Source organism: Podarcis filfolensis (assembly GCF_964270895.1).
Source record: "Podarcis filfolensis genome assembly, chromosome: 2".
Lineage (NCBI taxonomy): Eukaryota > Metazoa > Chordata > Lepidosauria > Squamata > Lacertidae > Podarcis > Podarcis filfolensis.
In genome coordinates, this window is record NC_139605.1 from 41,870,197 (window position 1) to 41,893,846 (window position 23,650).

Sequence of the window (23,650 nt, forward strand, 5' to 3'; positions counted from 1 at the left end):
ACTGCTCAGCAGCAAAACTCTGTTGGGTCTTGCAAGCACATTTTTCTTTTACAGAAACTGGTCACCTGGTATAAGTTGACTGACGGATGGGTGGCACCACCCACTTGTCAAACTTGGCCTGCAAGCAGGTGAGGGAGATAAAGATCCAGCCTGCCAGATGGATCCAGTTTTCCACCTCTGGGCTTAGCGTAATACTACCAACTAAATGCCAGTTAACATAAGCAAGGGTTTGCGCATAAGACACGGTAAGACATGCTACAACTGGAGGATAAAGAACTACAGCTATTTAGCTGTTTTTAAAACTTACCCTGTAAGGACTATTGGGCACATTAGCTCCTCCCCAAGTAAGAGCAAGTGTGTGCTTGATTGGTTTTGTTGGATTGTAAGAGCAGGCATAGATACCATCCGGCTTGCTTTTCATTTGGATGTCAATAGGATTCCCTTCTGCATCCTGTTAAAAAAAAGAAAAGGAAGAATGTAGATCCTCTTAAGAGGGGCGACATACAGACCGACATGGTTTCGGAATCCTATCATTGCTGGTTTACCACAAATGATGGCGAGTCAAGAGTCTTTAGTGCAAGCTTACTGGTCAGCATTTAAGACTTCCATGCAGAACATCTTCCAATACCTTGTGGCACCGTATGTTCTAACGGTACATAGAATGTATAAACCTTTTGTAGGCAAGAACACAACACAGGTATAGAGGATGAAGAAGTGTTTTGTTTACCTTCTCATCTACAATACTGGTAAGTGATGGAAGCCCTTCCTGCTTTCTCTTCTCTGCCACCATGTAAAGAGCCATAAAACTTGCTCCACTTTAATCCTATAGGCTATAGCTAGATTTCACAGAGCAGGCAGATTGTAATATCAGCCACTCCCACTTAGGAACAAATTCACACTACGTACCAGCAACCACCTGGGTAACATGGACAAGCTGACAAGACCAATAGTGCAATTCTTTCCTATCAAGGAATAAACCTGACTCTGCATCTTATAAGAACTTGGGCTCAGGGCATACTCACAGTCGCCAATATGGCAAGTGCCAGGACTAGGCTAATGGCCCATCAAGTCCAGCATTCTGTGATGCCTGTGGCCATATGGCATCTTAAGTATTTCTGCCCGTCAGACTAATACCCTTAAGAAGAAAACTCCCAACTTCTGAACACAATTCCAAGGCTACAGTTCCAGATGACTTAGTGAGAAGCAAATGCAGCCTGGAACTCTGGACCTTACCTGTGCATAGATCCTCAGAGGGGCACTCCCAGCTTCCTTTGTGTCAACTGTAAACTCTGCAGGGTTGTTCACAATGCAGCCAGTCCGCTCCAGCCCTGGACCGTAAGCTTTTACCTAAGAAAGATCAGAAGAAACATAAGAGAATATGTCAACATATCTTTACAGGTTGTTAATAGCTCAGACTACAATGCCCAAAGTTTGTTCGAGTGAGATACCTGGATACACCTTGCATGTCACTGCTAAAATAAGTAGTTTTCCACTCGATGTTCTTGGGAACATCTCACAATGCAAAGCATACATGCACCAGTGCCTAAATTTGCACCGGTCCTCAATGGAAGGAGTTTCTCCTGTAATGAACTTCTAACCTTCGACAGACTCATATCTGGTGTTGTCGTGAGTTTCCTTTAAATTGGGGCTAAATCCTGACCGTGAATACCATCTAGCACAGTTTATACAGAAGGCTGACAGATTAACAGCTTTTTTGAGAGAGAGAGAGAGAGAGAGAGAGAGAGAGAGAGAGAGAGAGGGGCAGCTCCTCAGATACTTGCCTTGTCAGAGTTGAAGCCTGGAGAAGCAGGCTGGATGAACGCCATGTAGGGGCTGTCTTTGATATCTTCGTCATCGCACATGATGTGAACGGCATATTCGCCAGGCTCTTTGGGCCAGTATTTCACATCGCACGAGCCATCGTTCTGATCATCACATTCAATTTTGGCTTGAGAGGGGCCTTCAATGGCAAAACCTAAAAGAAGCAAACATGTTAGCAGTGCTGTTAAGAGGTGCCATGCTTTAGCTAGTAGGACTCAAAGACCTTGGGTTGCCTGTTCAAAACCATTTTTTAAATCCACAGCATTAGAGCCTGTTAAGCAGGTTTTGTTTGAGGTAACCCTTATGTGAACTGAAACCATCTATTGCAAAGCAAACCAGAAAACTCACTGCAGTTACTGTGCTTCAGGGGCCGTGTGCTGAATTTCTCATCACTTATGTCAGAAGCCAGTTTAGTGTTGCGGTTAGAGTGCTGGACTGGGTGGCCTTGGGGCTACTCACAGTCTCTCAGCCTCACAGGGTTGTTGTGAAGTTAGAGTGGGGTGAAAGTGGGACAAAGAATAATGTGTGCCAACTTGAGCTTCTAGGAGGAAAAAATGGCTTATACTAATTAATTTTAAAAGTCCATCCCCTTGGGTGTTATAGCACTGGGGCCTGGTGAAAGGCAGGGTTAATAATGAAGTTACCAGAGACATCATAACCTTCACAAAACCATGAGAAGCAAAGGCATCAGCCAACATTTACTGCCTGTCATGCTAAAACTGGGCGGAGGACAGTGTCATCATTGTTCTTGTCAGAAGTGGTATACAAACCAATTTCTTTTAAATCCAATTGGATGTGGTTCCACACCCACTGCAATGTGATGTTGAGAGACTTCCTCCATGTGACGTTAGCTAGGCATCACGTAAATGCAATAACCATTTAGCAAAGCAGGGCAAGCCAGGCAAGTTCTTACCTAAGGATCCAACTTCTGGGCCAATGGATTCTACCACAAAGTCGGCAGATTTACCAACAACGCCTTCATGAAGGCCGGGCCCCCAGGCTCTTACTTTCTGAGGACCAGGTTCAGGGCCTACTTGAACTTCAAATGGGCTATGACAGAAACATCAGAAAGCAGGATTAGGAGCAATTAATATCAGATACTAAAGATGGGCTCAAGTAGAGCTACAGGGATGTAGCTAACTAGAAACATTGTCATCCTGCATTTTTGTAAGCGCCTCCTGGATTGGATCCAGACTTCAAAAAAAACCTCTTCCTTTCTTTTCCATTTCTGCCACTGGAATCAGATCAGATAGACTGGGTAAGGACAGGAAGGATATGATGCACCTGGGACTCTAGGAAAAGCTTGGGACTGAAAGCAGCAATGGTCACCACTATCCTTCCCTACACTGTCAACGATTCCAGTTACAGCCTGAATCCAGAACAAGGCAGAGCTTATTGTGCAATCACCTCTGTCCAGCTAAAAGACCGGGAGCTACAGATAGATGAAGCGGGAGCCTAACCTCTATGTGGTGCATCACTTGGAAAACAGACGGGGGCCAATGAAAGTTAAAATACGGCAGATATTCCAAAGGTTGCCTACATTAAAATTCCACTCTTTAGATAAAATCTGAATAATCTTGGTGCTACCGAATAGTAATCCGATACCTAGAAATACAGATGAAAGCTTGTGCCACAAGAGTTTGTCGGCCTTTAAGGTGCCACTGGATTTGGTTTTAATGCAGCAGACATAAGTCCACCTCTTCAGAAATTGAAATATACAATTTGTCCAAACAGGGTAGCACCCTTGTACTAGACACTAAAAGGTAAACGTACCCCTGACCGTTAGGTCCAGTCGCGGATGACTCTGGGGTTGCGTGCTCACCTCGCTCTATAGGCCAAGGGAGCCGGTGTTTGTCCACAGACAGCTTCCGGGTCATGTGGCCAGCATGACTAAGCTGTTTCTGGTGAACCAGAAGTGGTACCTATTTATCTACTTGCACTTGACATGCTTTTGAACTGCTAGGTGGGCAGGAGCTGGGACCGAACAACGGTACTGCCATCCGTTAATTTGCTCTGGGCAGATGTGGAAACTTAAGCAGTTCCAACGTGTTTGGTAGGGAATACACATCCATTGCTAAAAACAAACAAACCTGAAATGGATGTTCTAACTCACCTTTTAGGGATGTTGTGGCCTCCCCATGAGATTGTCACAATGTATTTTCCTGGGGTTACTGGATAGTATTCAAAAGCATACACGCCATCCACATACTCCTTTTGTTTCACAAGTTCCTCCAGACCTTCTGCAGAAATATCATCAATCTAGCATTAGCCTTCCATAGTTACAGCCTCAATCCTCTGGTTACAGGCAATTTTGCCCCTTTCCAGTAGTTTAAGAACAATTGCTAAGAATGAAGTCATTCCCCCCCCCAACCAGAAATAGTTTGCAAGGAGGAGAAATGGCCTCCAAGTTGTCATGCAAGAAGGATGGCATAAATATTTCCAGAAGAGATCGATGAGTGAAAGTGTTACGTTACCTCGCTTAACTCATTCCCTTATGTTATTCCTTAGTCTAAAGAATTATGCGTGTCATGTTAAAACAAGGGAAGCTTAAGCTTCATCAGACCTCATGACCACAAGTATTTGGGGAATGCTTACTTGATTTAATTTTCCTGCAACAGTCTAAATATGCCGAAGTTTGTTGATACAAGACTATTGTCTTTAACAGTGCACAGTTGGCAACCCTGCCGTAGTCAACGCTTTAAGCACATTACAGCTCGCAAGAGGCCCGCCAGAATCCCCACCAATTTGTACAAGGCTGAAAAGGATTGCCATTCATTTTGATCTGGGGCCAGAAGGTAACAAAGCCCTGCATCTATTTCAAGCTGTACTGTGATCCAAGAGTAGAAAAAGGTGTCTGCCATATGACCAGCAAGCCAGCGGGGGACTTTCTGTCCATTATGACTCCTGAATGGAGCATTAACTTGCTAAAGTGAAGCAGAGGGGAAATGATCCTGGGGTTCAGTTTTGAGTACCCATCTTTAAGGTAGGAACTCCCAAAAATGTGTAAAATGTAGTATCCTAACTGCTAAGTTTCACTTATTTTTTTGCCAAGTCTGAGACAAGGAAAAGAATGACGGTCTGAAATCCTGAAACAGTCAAGTTGCATAAAAATTCACAGATCATGTCCAAGTTATCTCAAGCAGCTGAGGAGTATTTCAAACAATTAATACAAGTTCCATTAGTTTCCAATATTTACACTTCCCCAGGTAAACCTGGGGAACTCCTCAGCCACACAGCTCATTTGGTTATCAGTTTGACACACACAGCCTCTTATTTATATTCCATTCAGGCAGATAAGCAAAGAAATGCAGGCACCTGATACCATCTTGTCTAGTTTGGCCTAACCTTTCTTCCCCTTTTGCATGTTTGCTTCACATTTCTTGAGCAATGTTGTCATGAAACATTATTACTGAACGTTTTTTGCTACACACACACACCCTTTTGTCCAAGAGCTTTGCACCATAGATAGTGAAGTAGAAGTTCAAGCCTTTCCAAACCCACTAAAGCAGTTGCACAGCTCAGATTACTTCTGTAAACAAGGCGGTTATCACACCCAAAGAACCAGTCATTTCAAATTTCCAGCCACGTTTACCTAGTCTCCTCTTGTGCAATTAGATATGAGAGAGAGAAAAGAGCGGCTCCATTTCACTTCTGGAGTTTCCCCAGGGGATAAAGTCAACATACAGATACCAGAATCACAAGCCGATGGATTACACTTTTAAGCCCTTTGCAAACTTCCCTGGCCCCACCCCAAAGCCCCAGCAATGCTAAGAAGCCGAGCACTTACTTGGTCCTTTTATTGCCACATGGATATCTCCACTCCCTGCGGCTTTAGTATCAACCTTGAAGTCTGCGGTTTCTCTGATCCGAACTCCTTTAGGTTGGAGGCCTCTACCACTGGCACGGCAGGCATTTGGATTGCACGCTGCAAGCGAATTGCAGACAGACATCAATACAGCCTTTGATTCCTAGAGATATTTAACTTAGCCAAGCTAGTCTGGAACGGTTTCTCTCAGCTTGCTTTAAGATGGATGAGATTTTAAGTTTATGAAATGTAAAACCTGAACACCATTTTGCAGTCTTAAGGAGGCAAGACTGAGGCTGTCAATGCACATTATATTAACATAAAACTGGGGGCTGCATGTTTTTTGCTTCACTATGTACAAACACAAGTCTCGTTTAAATGAACTAAACTAAGAAATTTACATCAGCATGAGAGACCAGGGAAACTGGAGAAACTTGTTGGTTTGTTTTAAAAAAAAGGAAAGTGTTTTTGGCCTTACAATAGTAAAAGGAGCAAAGTATCCTCATTTTCAAAATTTCACACTTAGGAGGGCATATTGCCTTAGGGCATGCATGCAGATGAAACCTTCCAGTTTGAATCAGACTTTTTTTTTTCCCCAGTGAAGTCTCAGGTTCCAAGGGGTGAGGGGTGAAGAAGAGGGCAAGAAGTGAAACATAGCATGAGACAGGGAGCATCTCATAGAGATGTTGCACCTTGCATGGTTGAGACAGTGTTGCTATGCTGATCCTGCTATTGCCCCTAAATTAGCAAATTTAATCCCCAGAGGAAGCCCCATGCAGATGTGCCTGAAATGAACAATACCATGGAGGTGGGGAAATATAATTCACACACAAGAGTTTAAACATGCTTTCCTGAACACCGTCACCATTAGGGAAAGCAGGTCTGTATGCAGAAACCACTGGATACAATGTGAAAAAGACCACATACAGAATGATGATTTATGGGAGGTAAGCAGGCTCACAGTTGTCAGTATTTGGCCTAGCCGTGAAATTGGACTGTGAGGCATGCGGGCTTGGGCTCCCAACAGCTCAACTCCATGCATTTCCTTCTGGAGTTGGCAACCATTTCCTTGGAGGGAAAACTAATTCATCCCACGAAAAGCTGTCCTGCTGCAAGCATGCAGGGAATTCTCATCCCCAGCCAATCTGCATTGACTACTTCTACATCCATCTGTAGATGCAACAAACAGGGGATGTAGCAGCAAGCCGAAGTTCAGTTTCAAGCTCCTTGCAACAAAGTTTGGCAGTTTGTGGTTAAGCCGTTTGACTTCTTGCGAGACTGCCTGAAGCCTGACCTGCCGCTTGCAACATTTTCATACAACCCAGCCACTTCTGCTTAGGGCTGCAAACCTGCCTGCTGACTAGGTGTTCAGAAAAAAACGCAGCAACACAAGTTCACCCTGCACACCCTCTTACCGACAGAGCTTGCCCAACTATGAAGCCAATAGCAGTGAAGTCCAACATCTCACAAATTGAAAGTAGCTCAGGAGAGGTGAGCAGAGGTCTGAAAGCACAGGAGCAGGCAAGGATGGAATAGAAAGCCAAGTGTCAGTTCAAGAAGGGAAGAGAGTTGTGATACAAAATAAAGTGAATATAGTTGGTTTTAAAGAGACACAGCAAGAAAGCTCAATTCTAAAAGTGTAAGAAGGAGCAATGCGGTCATTTAGGATGACAAGACTGATAAAACCCAGTTAGTTAAATGTGACAAGATACTAACACTTAAAAGTCCTTTTTTGGGGAAATGACTTTCATGCAAGAATTGAACTGCTTTATCCAAGCCAAAAGACTAAATTCCCACGTTTAGAGAGTCTCATAGATACTGCACTTAATGTGCACATGTATCCAGTAATATGGTTAAATAGTTATACGTCTGCCCAAAACACATACCTTCACCAACATGAATACCCCAAGGGCTTTTGGGAATTTGCTCTCCAGCAAACGCCACTTTAATGGTATGGGGACCAGCTTGAAGAGGTTTGTACACACAACGATAGACTTGATTCCCTTTGTCTTCTATTGCAACTTCCACAGGGTTCTTCCCTTGAGGATCTTCAACTTCTACACCTATATCACCAACACCAGCCCCTACAAGATACAAAATAGGAGCTCAAAAATTATTTCCACAATTAGGGAAGTCTCCCAGTTTTTTATATTGGCCAGTAGCAATCCCAGTGGAAAGAGGGCCAAGGAAATACACACTCTATATAGCCAAATTGGGGTGTTGGGAAATGGGACACGGAGACCATCTCCCCTCAAGAACACATTGTTTTGTCACGAATTTCCAGTTTAGCTTTTCCAAAAAGAACCCATAAGCTATTGAGTATGATAATGATCCATAACAAAAAGCAGGAGGACCTCAAGGTTTGCAGCCTGAGGAAATGAGTTGCGAAATGCCTGATAATACATCCTTGACATTTGCAGCCAGAATTGTCCTTATCTTTATACCAAGGTCCTGCCTGCTTGTTTTGCAGAAAACGCTGCTAGATTTATTTAGACTTATGTCTACCAGTTTTCCCATTTGGAAGGATTTAAAAGCAGCTTTAGTTTTGCAATATAGCCCATCAAGACTCGCACCCCCAGTTGGGAAAATCCTCATTATACTCAATTCGCAGTCACCTTTTTGTTTAAGTTACTACTGCAAAATTCTAGCGCTATAAACTCCTAAGTCTAGTACTCAGTAAGTTCGTCTTAAGTGACTTCGGAAGAAACAATAGCGAAGCTACTATGCCACAGACATGCTATGCATTCCCAAGAACAATGAAGAATGCTTAGTTCAAATGCATGAACATCATGCACCTTGCACAAAAAGCTTATACTCTGCACTCCCTGAACACAGACACATTGGTAACCTTTCTTGCCAAAGAAACCCAAGGCCGTTGCCATCCGATTGGTAAATCAGAAAAAATGATGTGAATTCATATCAATGCCTACTAAAAAAAAAACACCTGTTGGAAGACTAGTAAGTGTTGGTATGAGGCAGGCTTCTGTACTTCTGTACCAAAGAGATGTAAAGCAGATATACACCCCTTCATGTCCAAACTAGGTGTTGTTAATTAAGTACTGTGGCCAAGAATTGCAAATTGAACCCTGAAGCTTCAAATGCATCTTCAGCATCCTTAACCCATTTATTTGCATTTATTCTATCTAGCAAGATTCATATACCACTTCATAAAAAAATATGTCAGTGTTTGTATAAAGTGGCATGATATTAATTAAAAACAGAAATAAAGACAACCCTTTAAAAACACCACAAATAATAAAAATTTAATAACAGTAAATGCCCAACCCATGGAGCACTGTGCATTCCTTCCACCCTCACATATGCTCTGTGTCAGGGGAGGAGTCTCTGGCTATGAATCCAATTCCCATCACTCCTGATGTCTGGAAAGGTATGATTCAGTGCCCAAAAACATCTGCAGAGCCTCAGGGTCCCTATCCTGTGTGGACACTATAGGGAGAAGTAACATCATGGCCCATACGAAGAGAAGGCAAGCCTGCTCACAGCTCCATGTCACAAAGGAAGGAATCTATTCAGCCCATCTTACCTGCTGTGTAAATTTCAAAGTAAGTAGGTTTATTGGCTATATTTCCTGTTACTTCCAAGCCTGGTCCTTTTGCAGTCACTTTGCTGGCATCTCCCTGGGCTTTATCAACATTTACTTCAAACGGGCTCTTTGCAATGTGCTGGCCAGCAAACAGAACTGTAACCTAGAAGTGTAGTAACAGTATTCAAGTTAGATATGCACCGCTGCAAGCAGGTAGCCAGTTTGCATTCACTCAATAGCAGATCCAGAGGAGTTCTGAATTCACAAGCTGACATTTAAAAGCCAATTTTAAAAAAACAAAACTTCTGGAGAAGTCTGCAGGCCCAACACTGAATGTGGTATTGCCAGCTACCATATCCAGCTACCATATCCAGATGAATTATGCACATTTTTACAGGCAAAACATATTTTAATAGGGCATTGAACGTCAATCAACCATATAGTTCACTTTCTCAACAAAAGAGAAGGCAGGATAAAAAAGGCAGCTTAGCTACTCTAAAATAAAACTGACTACCAGTGTTGCCTCCACCTCCTCTTTTACCTGAACAATTGTTAGACCAGCCAATCAGTACTTTAAGCCGGGGGGGGGGGGAGCGTTGTCGCTCTCAACTACAGCTACAAAACTAGACCAACTTGTTTTGAGATAGTATTACAACAACATTGTCCTGAGCAAAATGTACTTGGCAGCTAAAACTCACGTCTCCCTCCAGAATCTTCAGATATTCTTACCTTGTGAGGTCCTGTAACCTTTGGGAGGTACTGAACAGCGTAAGTCTTGTTCTTATCGTTGTCAGGAGTCACTATGGCCTAAGAAAGAGGAAGGCATTAGGCAACTCAGTCATGCTTAAGTTTCTTGATCTTTTTCACTGGGTATCGTGGTCATTTTATGTGGTCATTTTATGATTTTAATTCTACACATTGTGCCTATTTTTATAGTGACATTTTTGTAGCCTGCGCTGGAGAGCATTTTGTAAAAGGTGGGCTAAGAGTACAAATAAATAAAATGCCAGGAATTAAAATTAGGACCTTCTATATGGCCTGTACCCCTTAACTATGGTCCATCCTCATGATTCATGAAACTCACTCAAATGCCAACACACTTGAAAAGGATTCCTTTTCCATAGTGTAAGATAGTAGTAAGTGGTCAACCCATTTCCCTTCCCTGGCCCAAGACCTCTCAATATGCATACCTCTTCTCTGTTTCCTTCTGGATCTTCTACAAAAACCAATACCTCGCCTTGGCCAGCACTGATGGTGTCAACACTGAATTTGGCAGGCTGTTTCACCATATTTCCATGTGGTTCAATTCCTGCAGGAATAAAAGGCTGTGCTTAGCTGGCTGTAAAGACGACACGCAGAAAGTTTTTACTTGATAAACTGTGATGCAAGTACAGTATTTCCTAGAATTATCAGCACCAATTTGTAGCTATCCTTGCTCTTAATGTAGCATCAGGACAGAATGGTGAAGAAAAGAAGCACTTTCCACAAAATATGGGAGGTTCAATTTGTGGCTAACGTGGTTAATTGCTACTGACAGACGGTGATGAGGCTGGTCTTAGCTACCGTCACATTAAACTGCATTTTTTAAATAAATGTAAATACATACTTCTCAATGTACACATTTCCAAATGAATTTTATCCTAACGAACAGGTTTTGAGTAGCGAATTGTACTTCAAAATTTGGAGGTGTGCAGAATCCAAAAAAACTGTGTATTCATCTGTGATGTGTGAATTAGGTGTTTGCTTTAAAATTCTTAGTGTTGCTTAAAAAAGAAAAAATCTAGCGTTGACAACATCGATACCCTAGATTTTGGTAGCTTTCTGAATATACACGTGCATTAGTTTTTCATGGTCTTCACAGGATCCCTGCTTGTTTTCCTTTGGTAGAACTTCTGTTCCTCTCCAGGTTCTCATCCCATCCCGTCTCATTGCAACCCCACTCACCAGCCTGCCTCCATCCACCTCCAGTTCCCTTGTCACTCACCCACCCAAACCATGCCCCTCTTACAGCTTGGCCAAATGGCAGCCCAAGTCAGCTATGGAGGAATAGGTTAGGGAAGCTCCTCAGCAGACACGCCTCATACTGAGGTCACCTAAGCTGCTGAGGTTCACAACGAGAACAGCAGGATGCTTGCTGGGGAACCCTGCGTGTTTCTCTATAACTTGCCCAGACCACCCACCACTGACAACACTCACCTGGGCCAACCATTCACCCACCTGCCTAGGATGCCTTCCTGCTAACCCTCTGCCTGGGCAGTCTGCCTATCAGCAGTCATGAAAACTGCAGTGTAACAACATTCTTACCATCTTAATATACACCAAGATATATTGTATTTTGCTGTATTATTTGAACACAAACTGATGCAATTTGTGCAAAATAAAAGCAGCATTCAAAATACAATTAAAAACCATACAGCACAGTGCATTACAATTGCTACAACAGGCAGAAATACCATTAAGTGAACTGGACCCTCTGCAACTTTCTAGGTGGTCCATGATGGAAAAATGTTTGGGAACCACTGCCTTACACGAAGCAACTGGTCCCCTCCCACTGACAGTGATGAAGTTTAGGTTTACATCTTAGAACAAGACAATAGCCTTGCTAAACTGGTTCTCAAAGTGGGAATTTTCATGTGAAAGTAGGAGTGGCTTTTGGACTATTTCCACATTTTTCTGAATCTCAGCACTGCACTAAACGAATACAATGCAACTTGGAAGTTTGTCTACAAACATGATTTAAATAGAGCAAGAACCAACTGGTCTTTTAAAGCACAATAGTTTTGAATGTATGTAACAAGATAAAAGAAACAATACACGCAAGTTATAAGAAAAGCATTTTAGACCTCACCTCTGCCATACGCCCTTGCCTTCTTTGGATTAAGCTTAGGCTTCAAAGGAGCACCAGGTTTCAGCTTTGCTTTGGGAAACTGTGACAAGTAGGTCATTACAGAGTGTTCATCCACATCAGGGTGTATGATTTCTTCGGGAGCGATGACCTGGTAAATAAGGACATATTTTCATTAGGATTACAACATGTGAATCAGAGTTCCCCTCATGCATTCCTACACATCCAAATCACTGCCTGTCCAATAATTCCCTAAGTTTGGAAATATAGTTAACCAGTAGCATTCCTAAGAGCAAGAAGCCTTTTGAAAAATTACACCATGCAATTGCAACACATAGAATAAGTGCACTTTATTTGCACACATAGCTTTGTAACTCGGTCATTTGCAGTTGAGTTACTACTGCCAGTCAAAAAGTTATGATGCCACCTTCCTCCCAACAGCCAATCGCTTGAAGTTGCACTGAGTGTTTTACTGGTCCCCCTAAACACTGCCTAGGTTCTATGTACAAACATTTTTAGACCTGTCAAATAAATACTTCAGTAGCACCAATTCAAAAGTACATAACAGCAGTCAAGGCTCTTAATCTTAGAGAAACGCCGAGGCAGATTTATTGAACTGGCACTGGCACAGTAAGTCGTAAGTGCTTTCTTTTACTGGAACAAATAATGGGCATAATATGAGTTATTTCAATAAAGGCAGAGGACTATAAAGTGTTTCTAGCAGGGATAGGATCCAGCCCAACCTTTAGAGGAAGGGGGGCTTCTATCCTTGTAAAAATGAGAGGGGAAACTCAAGTTTTTCAATATTGTACGTTTGCGATTTATGCACATTTAATTTGTGTGCATTCAGCTTTATGGGCTTGGCAAATAAAAATAAAAGGGGTGCATGGGGATCCAGGTAGCAACTGACAATTCCACCTACCATTGAACCCAACAGAACTTTGGATTTAGGCACAATTCCCAGAATGTAACCCATGCATAAGTTACGGGCTTACTGTACACTAAAGGGGCAGCTTTCAAGGAAGCAGTCTCATCAAACGTATTCTGTGTGGAGGACCCACTGTTTTTAATCATTTGAGACGATGACATTTCATACCACAGCAGGTATTTTTAAGCACAGCTGAATTTGTGGGACCGGGACCATCAGATGCTACAAGCAAAATTATTTCTGTTCATATCCTGCCACCTGGATATGCTGAAGCTCAAATATCATTTCTCTTCTCCATACCTGAGGGACACCCAGCCAGTCATCTGCTTGCTGCATGGCTTCACGGGCATTATCAACAGGCTTCTTAGGGTCCCAGGTTTCCCAGTCTGGGCAGAGACCTAGCGAAGCAAGAATTATAAAGTTTAAAATACTATGAACATCAGGAAGCATTTACACTTAGCATAAATCCATTTTAATTTTAGCTAGCAACTGTCAAGGTCTACCCACAGAAGTGCACTTGCATTACACAAGAGTAGGAAGTGGAGATTATAGCCTGGTAGCCAAGGTTTTCAGACTGCAAAGTCAGGATATGTGAGATAAATCCTGTTCGTATTGTTTGGCCTCCACTCCCATTTGTGAGGAAAGAGATTCAATGCCAATCTGAGATCTAACAGATTGGAACTGCCTACTATCCACTGAGCTACACTGACTGCTGAACCACTGATTGGCTTTTCCAGTACTCCATGCTGCCAGTCTGGTCAAATTCTATGATTCTAACAAACTGCTCTCTCATTTACAATATGCAGTAACTAAAGATTACCCTAAAATTCTGGATGCAACATTTATCAAGTTGTTCTGCAGTGCTGAATTTTCAGAAAATTGTTTCGCCAGAAGTAGGAACAAATAAGATGCTAAAGAATCCTATTGACAACAGAAGGAGTAGCCAAAATGGTCTTCTGCCACACTCTCACCAACCCCGGCCAGGGGTGACAGCAGGTTAGTCCACCAACATCCTTCTTTTCTTAGCTCAGAAACAGGTGCCAACATCTATAAGGCTACTGGCTACTCCTGGATCACAAGAAGGTTAACTTAGCCAATAGTCTTCTCATTCACTTGAGAGTTGGGTGCAGCAAAGGTAACAGCTCGTAAACACGACAAAACAGCTCTACTGCTGCATTTACATCCAGGATATTTTGTTAAAAAAACAACTGTAGAAAAGCTTTTAGGAATCCGTGCAATACTTCATGAAGCTAAAAACGTGCTGCTCAACAACTATGATTGGACATTTTGGAATCCATAAAATATGTACCAAGTTTTTTTTATGATGCATTGCAAACTTAAGGCAATGCCTAAAAGTTGTGAAACCTTCATTAAGGGTTCCTGACTTTTATACAGACATTTAGAGCTTGTTTTCATAGGTGTGACTTCTAGTCAAGTACAGGACTTCTCAAAGCAAGGGAATCTTATTTACATTAAGGTAAAGATAAATCAACTGCTACTGACATAGGGTGAGAAAATGGAAAGGTCACAGGTGGCTTACCTGGAGCACAGCTATCAACGAGGGCACCTAATGCTTTGCCATCTTGCCAATTTTGGTTGAAGTTCGTTATTGGCAAATAAGGGATTTTGTTCTGAATCCATCCCAAGAGTCTCTGTTTGGGAGTCTGTTTCTTGGCATCGTCATCTCCTTCATCTTCCCACACTGGCATAGAGATTGAGTAATGGAGGATAAGGGTCCATACTAACCCTAGGATTAGCTTCAAGTTCCCATCAACAATAGCTTTACTATCTGAAAAGAAGAAAAAACACAGAATTACTACTAAAACCACCATTAGGCATCAAGTCAAACTGAAAGGTAACAAATCCACTTAAAGGCATTTGCTTTGAGCCACCAATCTAACTGTGCAGGAGTCAGGTGGATAGTATGATTGGCAGACACACTGGTTCTTTCTATCTACCTAGGTCTCTATTGAGATCTTTTTACACATACTTTACTATACGTTTGATTCATGGCTGGAGTAGCTTCCTCCAAGTTTCTTCTCAAGCCATCAGTTCAGCTGCCTACTGTCAACAGACAGATCATAATAATGTGCACTTGGGAACTAGGACAACCAGCCTATTGTCCTCATTCTAGGACCTTGCCCTGAAGGAGAGCATAAACACATTTATATACTTTCATTATGCACCTCCATAGTAAGTGGCAGCAAGCCAATCATACTAACTGGTGGATATCCCAAAAGGGTAGAAATCCTTTGCTCTGGTTTCTCTTCAAGAGTGAATCAACCATAATTTAAGATTAATGTTTTACTCAGCTTCTTACAGAATCTGCATAATTGCAAAATTAAGCAGATTGGCAGCAACAGACCTTGGGTTTAAAAATGGGGGTGGAAACCATGAGCTATTTCTACAACACAAACCTTTCTTGTAGAAAAGTACATTACATGGTGAATAAGATATACAAAGACAAGATGGAACCAATCTGCATCAGTCATTTAGAATTTAGAGAACAAAAGGAGCATTTACACAGCTAGATTTCCATCCTGTTGCATATTTGGCTATAGCTTATTCACATCAATATGAAAATGTTATTTTTAGTCCAAGTATTCCCCCTCCTTATCACTCAACTATTAGTAGCAGACTTTCTACCAAGCTAGAAATTCCTTAGTACCCTAGTCAACATTTGCCCAGGACACATCAGTATGTTGATGAAACTAGAAAGCCAAACAGATGAATGTGCTTCTAAAATGGCATCATGCCGACAAAACTGGACTTGGAAAGCAAACTTCCCTACTACCTAGCTCAGATGTATAATAAGCAAAAGTTCATTTCTATATTGACTCGTACAACAGCTATTTGTGACTGGGTACCAAAGAGATCTAGAAATAAACTTAAAATGAGTCCTTGCATAAGTGATACTGCGGCTAGAAAACTTATGAAGCGGTTTGCAGTGTACCACCACTCTGGCCAGTAGTAAAACCAAAATCACACCAGGGAAATTTAAAGATTCATAGTTATGAAAACAAGTCCTTCCTGGGAACTCTTATCCAAATATTTTCAGGACTCACATCAAGCCCTGTTTGCCAGGTCTGTTTGAACTAGACCTGGACTCACAGACTATGGGAAGGCACTGTCTCATGATGAGGAACTGCTCACCTACACAACTCTCTCCATTGCAAAGCTCTATTGTAATGTTTCTGGCCCCAAGCACAAATATATTTCATGAGCAATTAACAGTGGAATTTCTATCTAGCCACTGTCATTTGCTAATTGCATCTTAAAACTGCTTAAGCAATACAGCTTCAGTCTGGAGGTTATGAAGGTACATGGCCTGAGGAACAGTGTTTAGCTAAATTGCAACATTTAAGCTGTAGACTCACACAAGCCAGGTTTGCAGGGCAGATCAACTGCTGAAGATAAGTTAGCTTTGTGGCTGCATACTGGTCTTTTAACATGTGAAGTCTGAGATTTGTCGGATTCCAGAGGGCCATTGCTCAATTCAGTATACAGCTACAATATGCACACAAGATTTAAAGGGGTGTGCAATCGCCTCTTCTCACGGCTGCAAGGGCTTGCAAGAAAACAGTAGCCTAAAGTAATTCCACCAGTGAACCAAAAGTTGCACAAAGTGTAGGAACTCATTTTGCACCAATTGGACATTTCCTCCTTATGTGGAAAACATTTCTACTCAACAACTAGTAATGTGTTTGGGTAGCAGGCACCAAATTTTTACCTGCGCATTTCCTAACTGAATCACTGTATTTTAGATAATATGCGGTCATATTAGGGCAGGCCCTACATTAGCTGCTGAGGGCTAGAGCTATGAATTGAGTTGCTTAGAGCCATTAGCCACAGAGAGAGATTTACAAGCATCACTGAAGAAAAACGGTTCAGTAAGAAGCAGGCTTCCATAGTGATACAGGCACTGCAGGTCAAAAGTGCTCCAAATTTAAGGCTGCAACTTTGTCTATAGAAACACAATGGGGAGGCCTTCATATGATCTTGTGTGGTAACTACTAGAGCATGGGCAGATAACTTGTGGTCCTGCAGATGTTACTGAACTACCATCAGCCCCAGTGAGCAAAGCCAATGGTCACAGATGATGGGAGTTATGGTCCAACAACATCCAGAGCTATGTTAGAAGCTCATATATAAGTTCATTACCAAATGGCACCTTCAACCTAGGTTATGGTCATAACAACAATACTGTCTAGTTGCCTTTTGGGAGTGGGGATTTAATTATTATTCATTTCATTTCTATATCATTTTATGCAGTGATATAAGTTTAAAAAACTGCTCCTTTCCCCTTATGGGGTACCCAAGAGTCCTTTTGTAGGTTCTCTATTGGTAGGAGAAAATAACAGAGACCAGCCAGAGAATATTGAGAAGCAAAGCAGCTAGTAAGCCTGATCTTTATTGACCGTTGCAACAGGGTGCTCCCCCACACGCAGGAGAGGAGGAGGAGGACCTCGAACAATGGTGCGCAAGGCCTTATATATCCATTTTGAAATTTCCTGCCCTGGAGCTCCAGACCACCCCTCCATACATAAATCACAGAAGGGGTGTAGCCCAAGACCACCCCCCACAAATATCATACCTATATCACAGAAAAGGCGGTCTACAACAGAAATTTGATGGTGGTTGTTTTTCCTATCTGCCAGGTTATCTGATAATGCCTTATCTGATTGCCTTTTCTGGTAGTCTGGTAGCCATTCCTTTTGAGATAGTAATTAGTTAATTCCTGGGACAATGGGAAGGTGGGTTTTTTTATTATTTTCTCCCTCCTTGCAGAGAAACATTTGGTCAGTTTGGGAGTTAAAATGGTTTCAGGGCTGTCTTCCTGTGCTGCTTCAGACATGTGGTTTATATATTTATGTACGTGTTTGCTTGGTACATTTATGAACATGACATACCTAAGACCTTAAAATTCTTATAAAAGCAGTTTATAGCACATTAAAACAGCAAATAAAACAATCCAAAATAAAATAGTGACAAGACATCTCCGCCGATCAGCTGACTGACTGTCTATGCTAGAGAAGACAAGTTTAGCATACAGTGGTACCTCAGGTTAAGAACTTAATTCATTCCGGAGGTCCGTTCTTAACCTGAAACTGTTCTTAACCTGAAGCACCACTTTAGCTACTGGGGCCTCCCGCTGCCGCCACGCGATTTCTGTTCTCATCCTGAAGCAAAGTTCTTAACCCGAGGTACTATTTCTGGGTTAGCAGAGTTTGTAACCTGAAGCGTCTGTAACCTGAGGTACCACTCCAATTCTTTTCTGTTTTTCCAACAGTGAATTGTTTAAGTATTTAGCTGGTGGCCTTCTCACTTTCAGATGCCAGTTCTTCAGAAACTGCTGTAATTTGTTCCAAATACATCTTTGGTTGTTACCCATGCATTTTAAAACCTGGGACATGTTCAAAACAGTAGTAACATTCTGCTCCTTCTCCTACTTACAGCCCATTGTGAACCTCACATGACTGATCAATACTGAAACTGAGCAATATCGCAAGTATGTACTTGCAGCCCTGGGAATTAGTCAGATCCTGGAGACCAGCGTTAAATATTTACTAAAAAGAAGAATAGTTATTCAGGTTTATTACTGGCATTTACTAGCTGGGTTAGTTCTGCACTGCAATCCAAAGAATTCTTTTCAGCACAGTCCAGAGTGTCACCCAATAGGACCTTTTGCCTTGCTTAGAAACAGTTCTCATTTTGCCAGCAACCCACTATTCTGCAGGACCACCGTTCAAAACAAAGTTTACGGCTCAGTTTATTCACGAGTGCCTGGACTGGGAAACACCAACTAAAACCTCGTTGCATAAGAGCCAAGTGAATTTGTTAATTTTTAAAAACTTTGTCCTGCTGCAGTACTACAAGGAATTTGCTCTTAAGACAATTAGCGGAAACACGATAAGCTACTGTGGTCAGTTTCCTTGGTAACTGGAATACACAGAAGAACTATGCTTTTTACTGGCACGAGCAAGAGATTAGAACATGGGCAAAGGAAGGACAGTATTGTTGTAAGCTAGATTTGGCAGCTTGAGAAAAACAGGTTAACTGTCACTTGAAACAGGATAGCTCAGTCGGCAGAGCATAAGACTCTTAGTCTCAAAGATCATGGGTTCAAGTCCCCCCCCCACTGGGAAAAGATTCCTGCATTGCAGGGGGTTGGACTAGATGACCCTCGTCCCTTCCAACTCTACAGTTTTATGATATTATGACTCTGGAAGTGACCAAACTGGAACATACCTATGGTGAACAAGCTCCTATGTAGTACTACTGGCCAAGAATGAAAGGCGGCCAGTTCTTAACATATTCACTGGCATAGAAACCATTTGGACTTGTGGAAGTAAGAAGTTCAGCAAACAGCACAAACTCCAAACTTTGACACCACTTTGCAACAGGGTATCTCGACTGTGCCACCTGTGCACCTAGTTTAGAACAGCAAGAGCATGGAGAAAAAGGCTGCTCCATTGCAATGGCAGCCCATTCCCCTAGATTTTCCTAACCCAATCCCAAAATGGGTTTTATTTGGGCTTGCTTTCAAATGCCGGGAGCAAAGTAAGTTGAGGGCAGGAAAGTAAGACTTCTAGAAAAGATTTTATGTTGGATTTTTTTAAATGGTTACCAGCAGGCTCTGGGCAGCACGCACACTTATCTGTCCACTGTAGGTCATCATGTTTGCCATTAGCTCGGTTATGGTGTGCAAATTCAAATTTATTCCCTCCAGTTCATTTGTATTTGTTAGCCACACTATTTCTTGAAAGGGTATCCACTTTTTGCAATGTTTTCAGTAAGATTAATGTCACTGAGATTGTCTTCTCCTGGCCTAGCCTTGATTTGAGATTACACCCAAAGCTCCTATGGAAGGGAGACAGATGTATCATTTATGAACCTAGTGCCCAGAGAGTAATATACTACTTTTGGCAAGCCTTCAGAATTTTGTACTTAAAACTTAAGGTAGTAGTTCAGAGTGATTGCTATTATTCTACAAGGCAATACAACTAAAATACAGTATCCCCAGCCATTATGTTTCTTTTAAGGGATTTTCAGTATCTCAAAGGGTACGAGCCGCTATAACTTAAATGGCAGGATTTCTTCTGTAGCCAAATGCACCCCTTCACCTTGGGTGACCCCTTACACTGGGTTCCAGGCATTGAAAAAACGGTGCGCCTTATAGGCAGACACCCACCTATGTGCTTGCTGCCTTCTAGACTGCACCTTTTCCAACCAGTGTTCCACAGGATGCTTGGGTCCGTCAACATTTTACAATGCATTACCTGTTTTTACTTTGTAGGGTGGATGTCAGGGGCAGGGAGAAAGGGCCACGGTACTAAAAAAAAAGGTTTGTTTCCTCTAACTTAAAAGGGCTGAAATCCACTGGTATAGCACAGCTATTTTTCATGAAAAAGTGTTAGCCAGTTTTGTAGGTTGGGTGCAGATCATGCAGATAACAGCAGCTAGTAGTACATAATTTGGTATCTTCTCTTTTTGGGGGGACCTTCTGCTGGAACAGAGGGCAGAGCTTAGTGACACACCTGCAATTTAAAATGACAAATGTGACCACTGAGATTGTTATAAACCCGAAGCATGTTATTTTTGGTACTGTTAGCTTATAGCCTTAAGGGGGGTGGGGGGAGAGAACCACTAGAACCAAGCAAAGATTACTATATGCCTTAAAGGGGCAGCAGCAAAGGTTCTGCTGCCAAGCTGCAATGCGGTGTGCATATGCTCACATCCCACGCACACTTTCACTTGGGAGAGGCACATTGTTCACCAGCATGTTAACCACCAACAACTGACAAGAGAAGAGTCTAAAACATGACCATTAAAAGCATAAATGATGTTTAGGGACAGAAATAGCTCTGAGGAAAGTCGCAGCAGCCCCATATGCCTAAATCTGCAAGATGTATTCCTTGGAAGCAGATCACCCCCATGACAAAGCAAACAGAGGGTGCCAAATAGCTTCCTAGTCGTAGCAGAGAGTTTGGCTTCATATGCTTACCTTAAGATAGGACTTTTAGGCAACATCAGACACAGCTTGTTGAGTTTGGAGGAAATGGCATGTTGCAACCCATCAAACAATGGAAGCATATGTACACATGTCTCACTACAAATTGTTCCCATTATGGTAGGACATGGCTTGTCGTAATGTCTGAAACAGGTCATTCCTCCTGACCTTAAGACTCAAGCCTGTGGGTCCAAACCATAGCAAGAGAACATGATCTTTGAACTCTAGTACAGAGAATAAACATGTTGCAGGAAGGAGCAGTGCAAGTTCTTGACCAGAGTTGTGAATAGAAATGATATCATTTGCAGATTTCCCTGAAGGTAGAACTCCATTTAATTTTCTTCAGTGAAGAGTCATGTGGTCAGAGTCCATGAAAGACTGCATCATAATAACTGTGTTGGTCTTGATAGTGCCACATGAATTTGATGTTCCTGCTACAAGACGACTAACACAGCTACCTTTCTGGACACTAATCATTTCAGACACCAGGAAAGAGCCAGAGAATGATACTACAAGGAAAATATATAACATACTAGAAAAGGCGTGGGGGAGGGGGGATATGTGGCTATCCGTATGCTGCTGACTTCTTCTCCCATCATCCCTGGTTGCAGCTGATGTGAGTTGGTCCAGCAAGTGGAGGGCCACAAGATCCCAATCCCGCCATCATCAGTTGCCTTACAATGGCTACAAATGCATCCTTAGGTGCCTTGTAAACTAGGGAAGATAAAGCTGTTGCACGTAATGTTTCAAATCAAGAGTCTGTTGTAGACAATTAATCACCTGTGGTTCTTTGGGTAAAGGGCCACAATGTCCCATTGTCAACCCTCCAGGGGCCACATATCAAAATGGGTGCAGCTTAAGTGTTAGTATGAGTGTGGTGCGAACTGCAGTTCTCAAAGCTGCCTTGCAATAGCCCCATCCACCATTGTGTATCATTTCAAACCATTTATCATTAAATTCAGTAAAATTTAAAATTTAAATATAATTTTGAATGGAACTACCACCAACACATAGAACCACCTTTTGGGGGTGCCAAATACTGCCCGTGGGTTAGGGGCCCTCGTCATGTTTAAAGGAAGCATTTTTATACCCCCAATCACCACAAGGACCAACACTGTCTATTCCCTGTACCTCCCGCTTTTCAGAAGGTATTTAGTTTTTGAATAAGTGTTAGAAGTTTCAAGTTTCTTAGTACAGAGCCACAAGCCATTTGTCTTCAGCAGCTGTGGTATTTAACATGGAAATACTGTCTCCATGTTAAGCAAGTGTCAAATCTTATGGTTGCAAGGATGATTTAGTCCTGCAAGTACTGTGTGCAACATACCCTGCCCTGTTTACTCTTGCAGTACTGCCCCTTAAAACAGAACTGCTAACTTTCCCATCACCTGCCTCCGAATAAAGCACACAACTGTCAGAAATGGGAGGTTTTCATGTTTATGATTTACCCTGAAAGCAGTGCGAACTGAACGTCATGCAACCAGAGCCACATTAACAAAGCTCTTCTCCCAAGAGGATTGTGCTTTTAAAGAATGCGGTAGGCATTTTAAATAAAAAGGTATGGGGTGTTAGGGGAGGGATGGTAACTCTAGGGGACACATTGTACCCCTCCTGGGCTAGTTTGACCACCTTTAGACCCCACCCTGCACTCAGCTCTCACCTGTGGATCCTAGAAGCTGTCAGCATGTGACAGTAGCCACACCCCGGGAATGATTTCCATTGGCCAGCTAAATCAGGTGAGGATAACCAATGGGTCTCAAACCCTTGGTAAGTTAGCGACTTCCCCCTGCATGTAAACACAGGATCTGGTGGATTAAGCAAACGAGACCAACAGTGACTTCAACAGTCTGAAAGGCAGCTCATCAACCTGGGATGGTAACTCATCTAGAAGGAAAACTCTGGTCTTAAAACTCCACTGCCTTACGAGAACTTCAGGAGAAGAAATGGCTCAGGAGTAAACCCTACACATATCCAGAGCATAGTCCTTAAGACGGCTGGATGATGCCTTGCACCCCTCCTTCTGACAACTCCTGCAGCCAGTCTGGTGTCAAAAGCATTGCTCTGCTTTCCTTTGAACCACAGCAGTGAGGCTGGGGGGGGGAGTCTTGTACCCTGGGCAGCCCAGGACCTCCACACACACTGCCCAGGCTTGTGCCTCAGGGAGGTCCCTTTGTGTTGCTAATTTGACCTCTTGAGACAGATGCCAACAAGTGGGATGCCAAGAAGTATGGCAATGAATACTGGGGTGCTTTATTATGCTGCTTAGAAAACATCTGTGGCACATTTGCTAAGTGATCACTACTTAAGTCCAAGCTCAGGTTTGTTTTTCACCAGTTCTTGTTATCACTTAACATTTACCACCGCAGTTCTGAGTTAAGAGTCTTTTGGCTATTAAGATCTGGCACTAGTGGTATAACAGGAGTCAGCACCTGGTAATGCTTCCTTTTCCAATAAAATTTTTCTACAGCCAACCTGGAGAACTTTGGTTCCATTTATTACTAAAACAGAAACTTCGGCTTTCGAAAAGCCCTTCCTGTGTCCTTAAAGCCTGCTGCAGCACGCTTTGAATAAATGACATCATTGGCAAACTTGTTATGCTGACAATAACCCCCAGGAGAACAGGCCCCCCTCTTACACTAAGCAAAGCACATTCCACATTAGTGAGGTCACCCCTTGTTCCCCATGTATGTGAAAAGCCC

At 42.4% G+C, this 23,650-nt stretch overlaps 1 protein-coding gene across 5 annotated transcripts in view; it reads right to left on the bottom strand.

The window, feature by feature from the left end:
- The window catches only part of FLNB (filamin B), an 83,658-nt gene that overhangs the window by 42,303 nt on the left and 17,705 nt on the right, over positions 1-23,650 (bottom strand). For all 5 annotated transcript variants that reach the window (XM_083602826.1, XM_083602825.1, XM_083602823.1 and 2 more), the window contains 13 exons: positions 14,484-14,732; positions 13,244-13,341; positions 12,019-12,166; positions 10,361-10,479; positions 9,900-9,977; positions 9,171-9,333; positions 7,513-7,710; positions 5,609-5,746; positions 3,935-4,061; positions 2,735-2,871; positions 1,782-1,975; positions 1,234-1,347; positions 308-451 (listed from right to left, as the gene is read on the bottom strand). In XM_083602826.1, the coding sequence (XP_083458952.1) occupies positions 308-451; positions 1,234-1,347; positions 1,782-1,975; positions 2,735-2,871; positions 3,935-4,061; positions 5,609-5,746; positions 7,513-7,710; positions 9,171-9,333; positions 9,900-9,977; positions 10,361-10,479; positions 12,019-12,166; positions 13,244-13,341; positions 14,484-14,732 (1,907 nt within the window). The remainder of the gene's footprint in view (positions 1-307; positions 452-1,233; positions 1,348-1,781; positions 1,976-2,734; positions 2,872-3,934; positions 4,062-5,608; positions 5,747-7,512; positions 7,711-9,170; positions 9,334-9,899; positions 9,978-10,360; positions 10,480-12,018; positions 12,167-13,243; positions 13,342-14,483; positions 14,733-23,650) is intronic.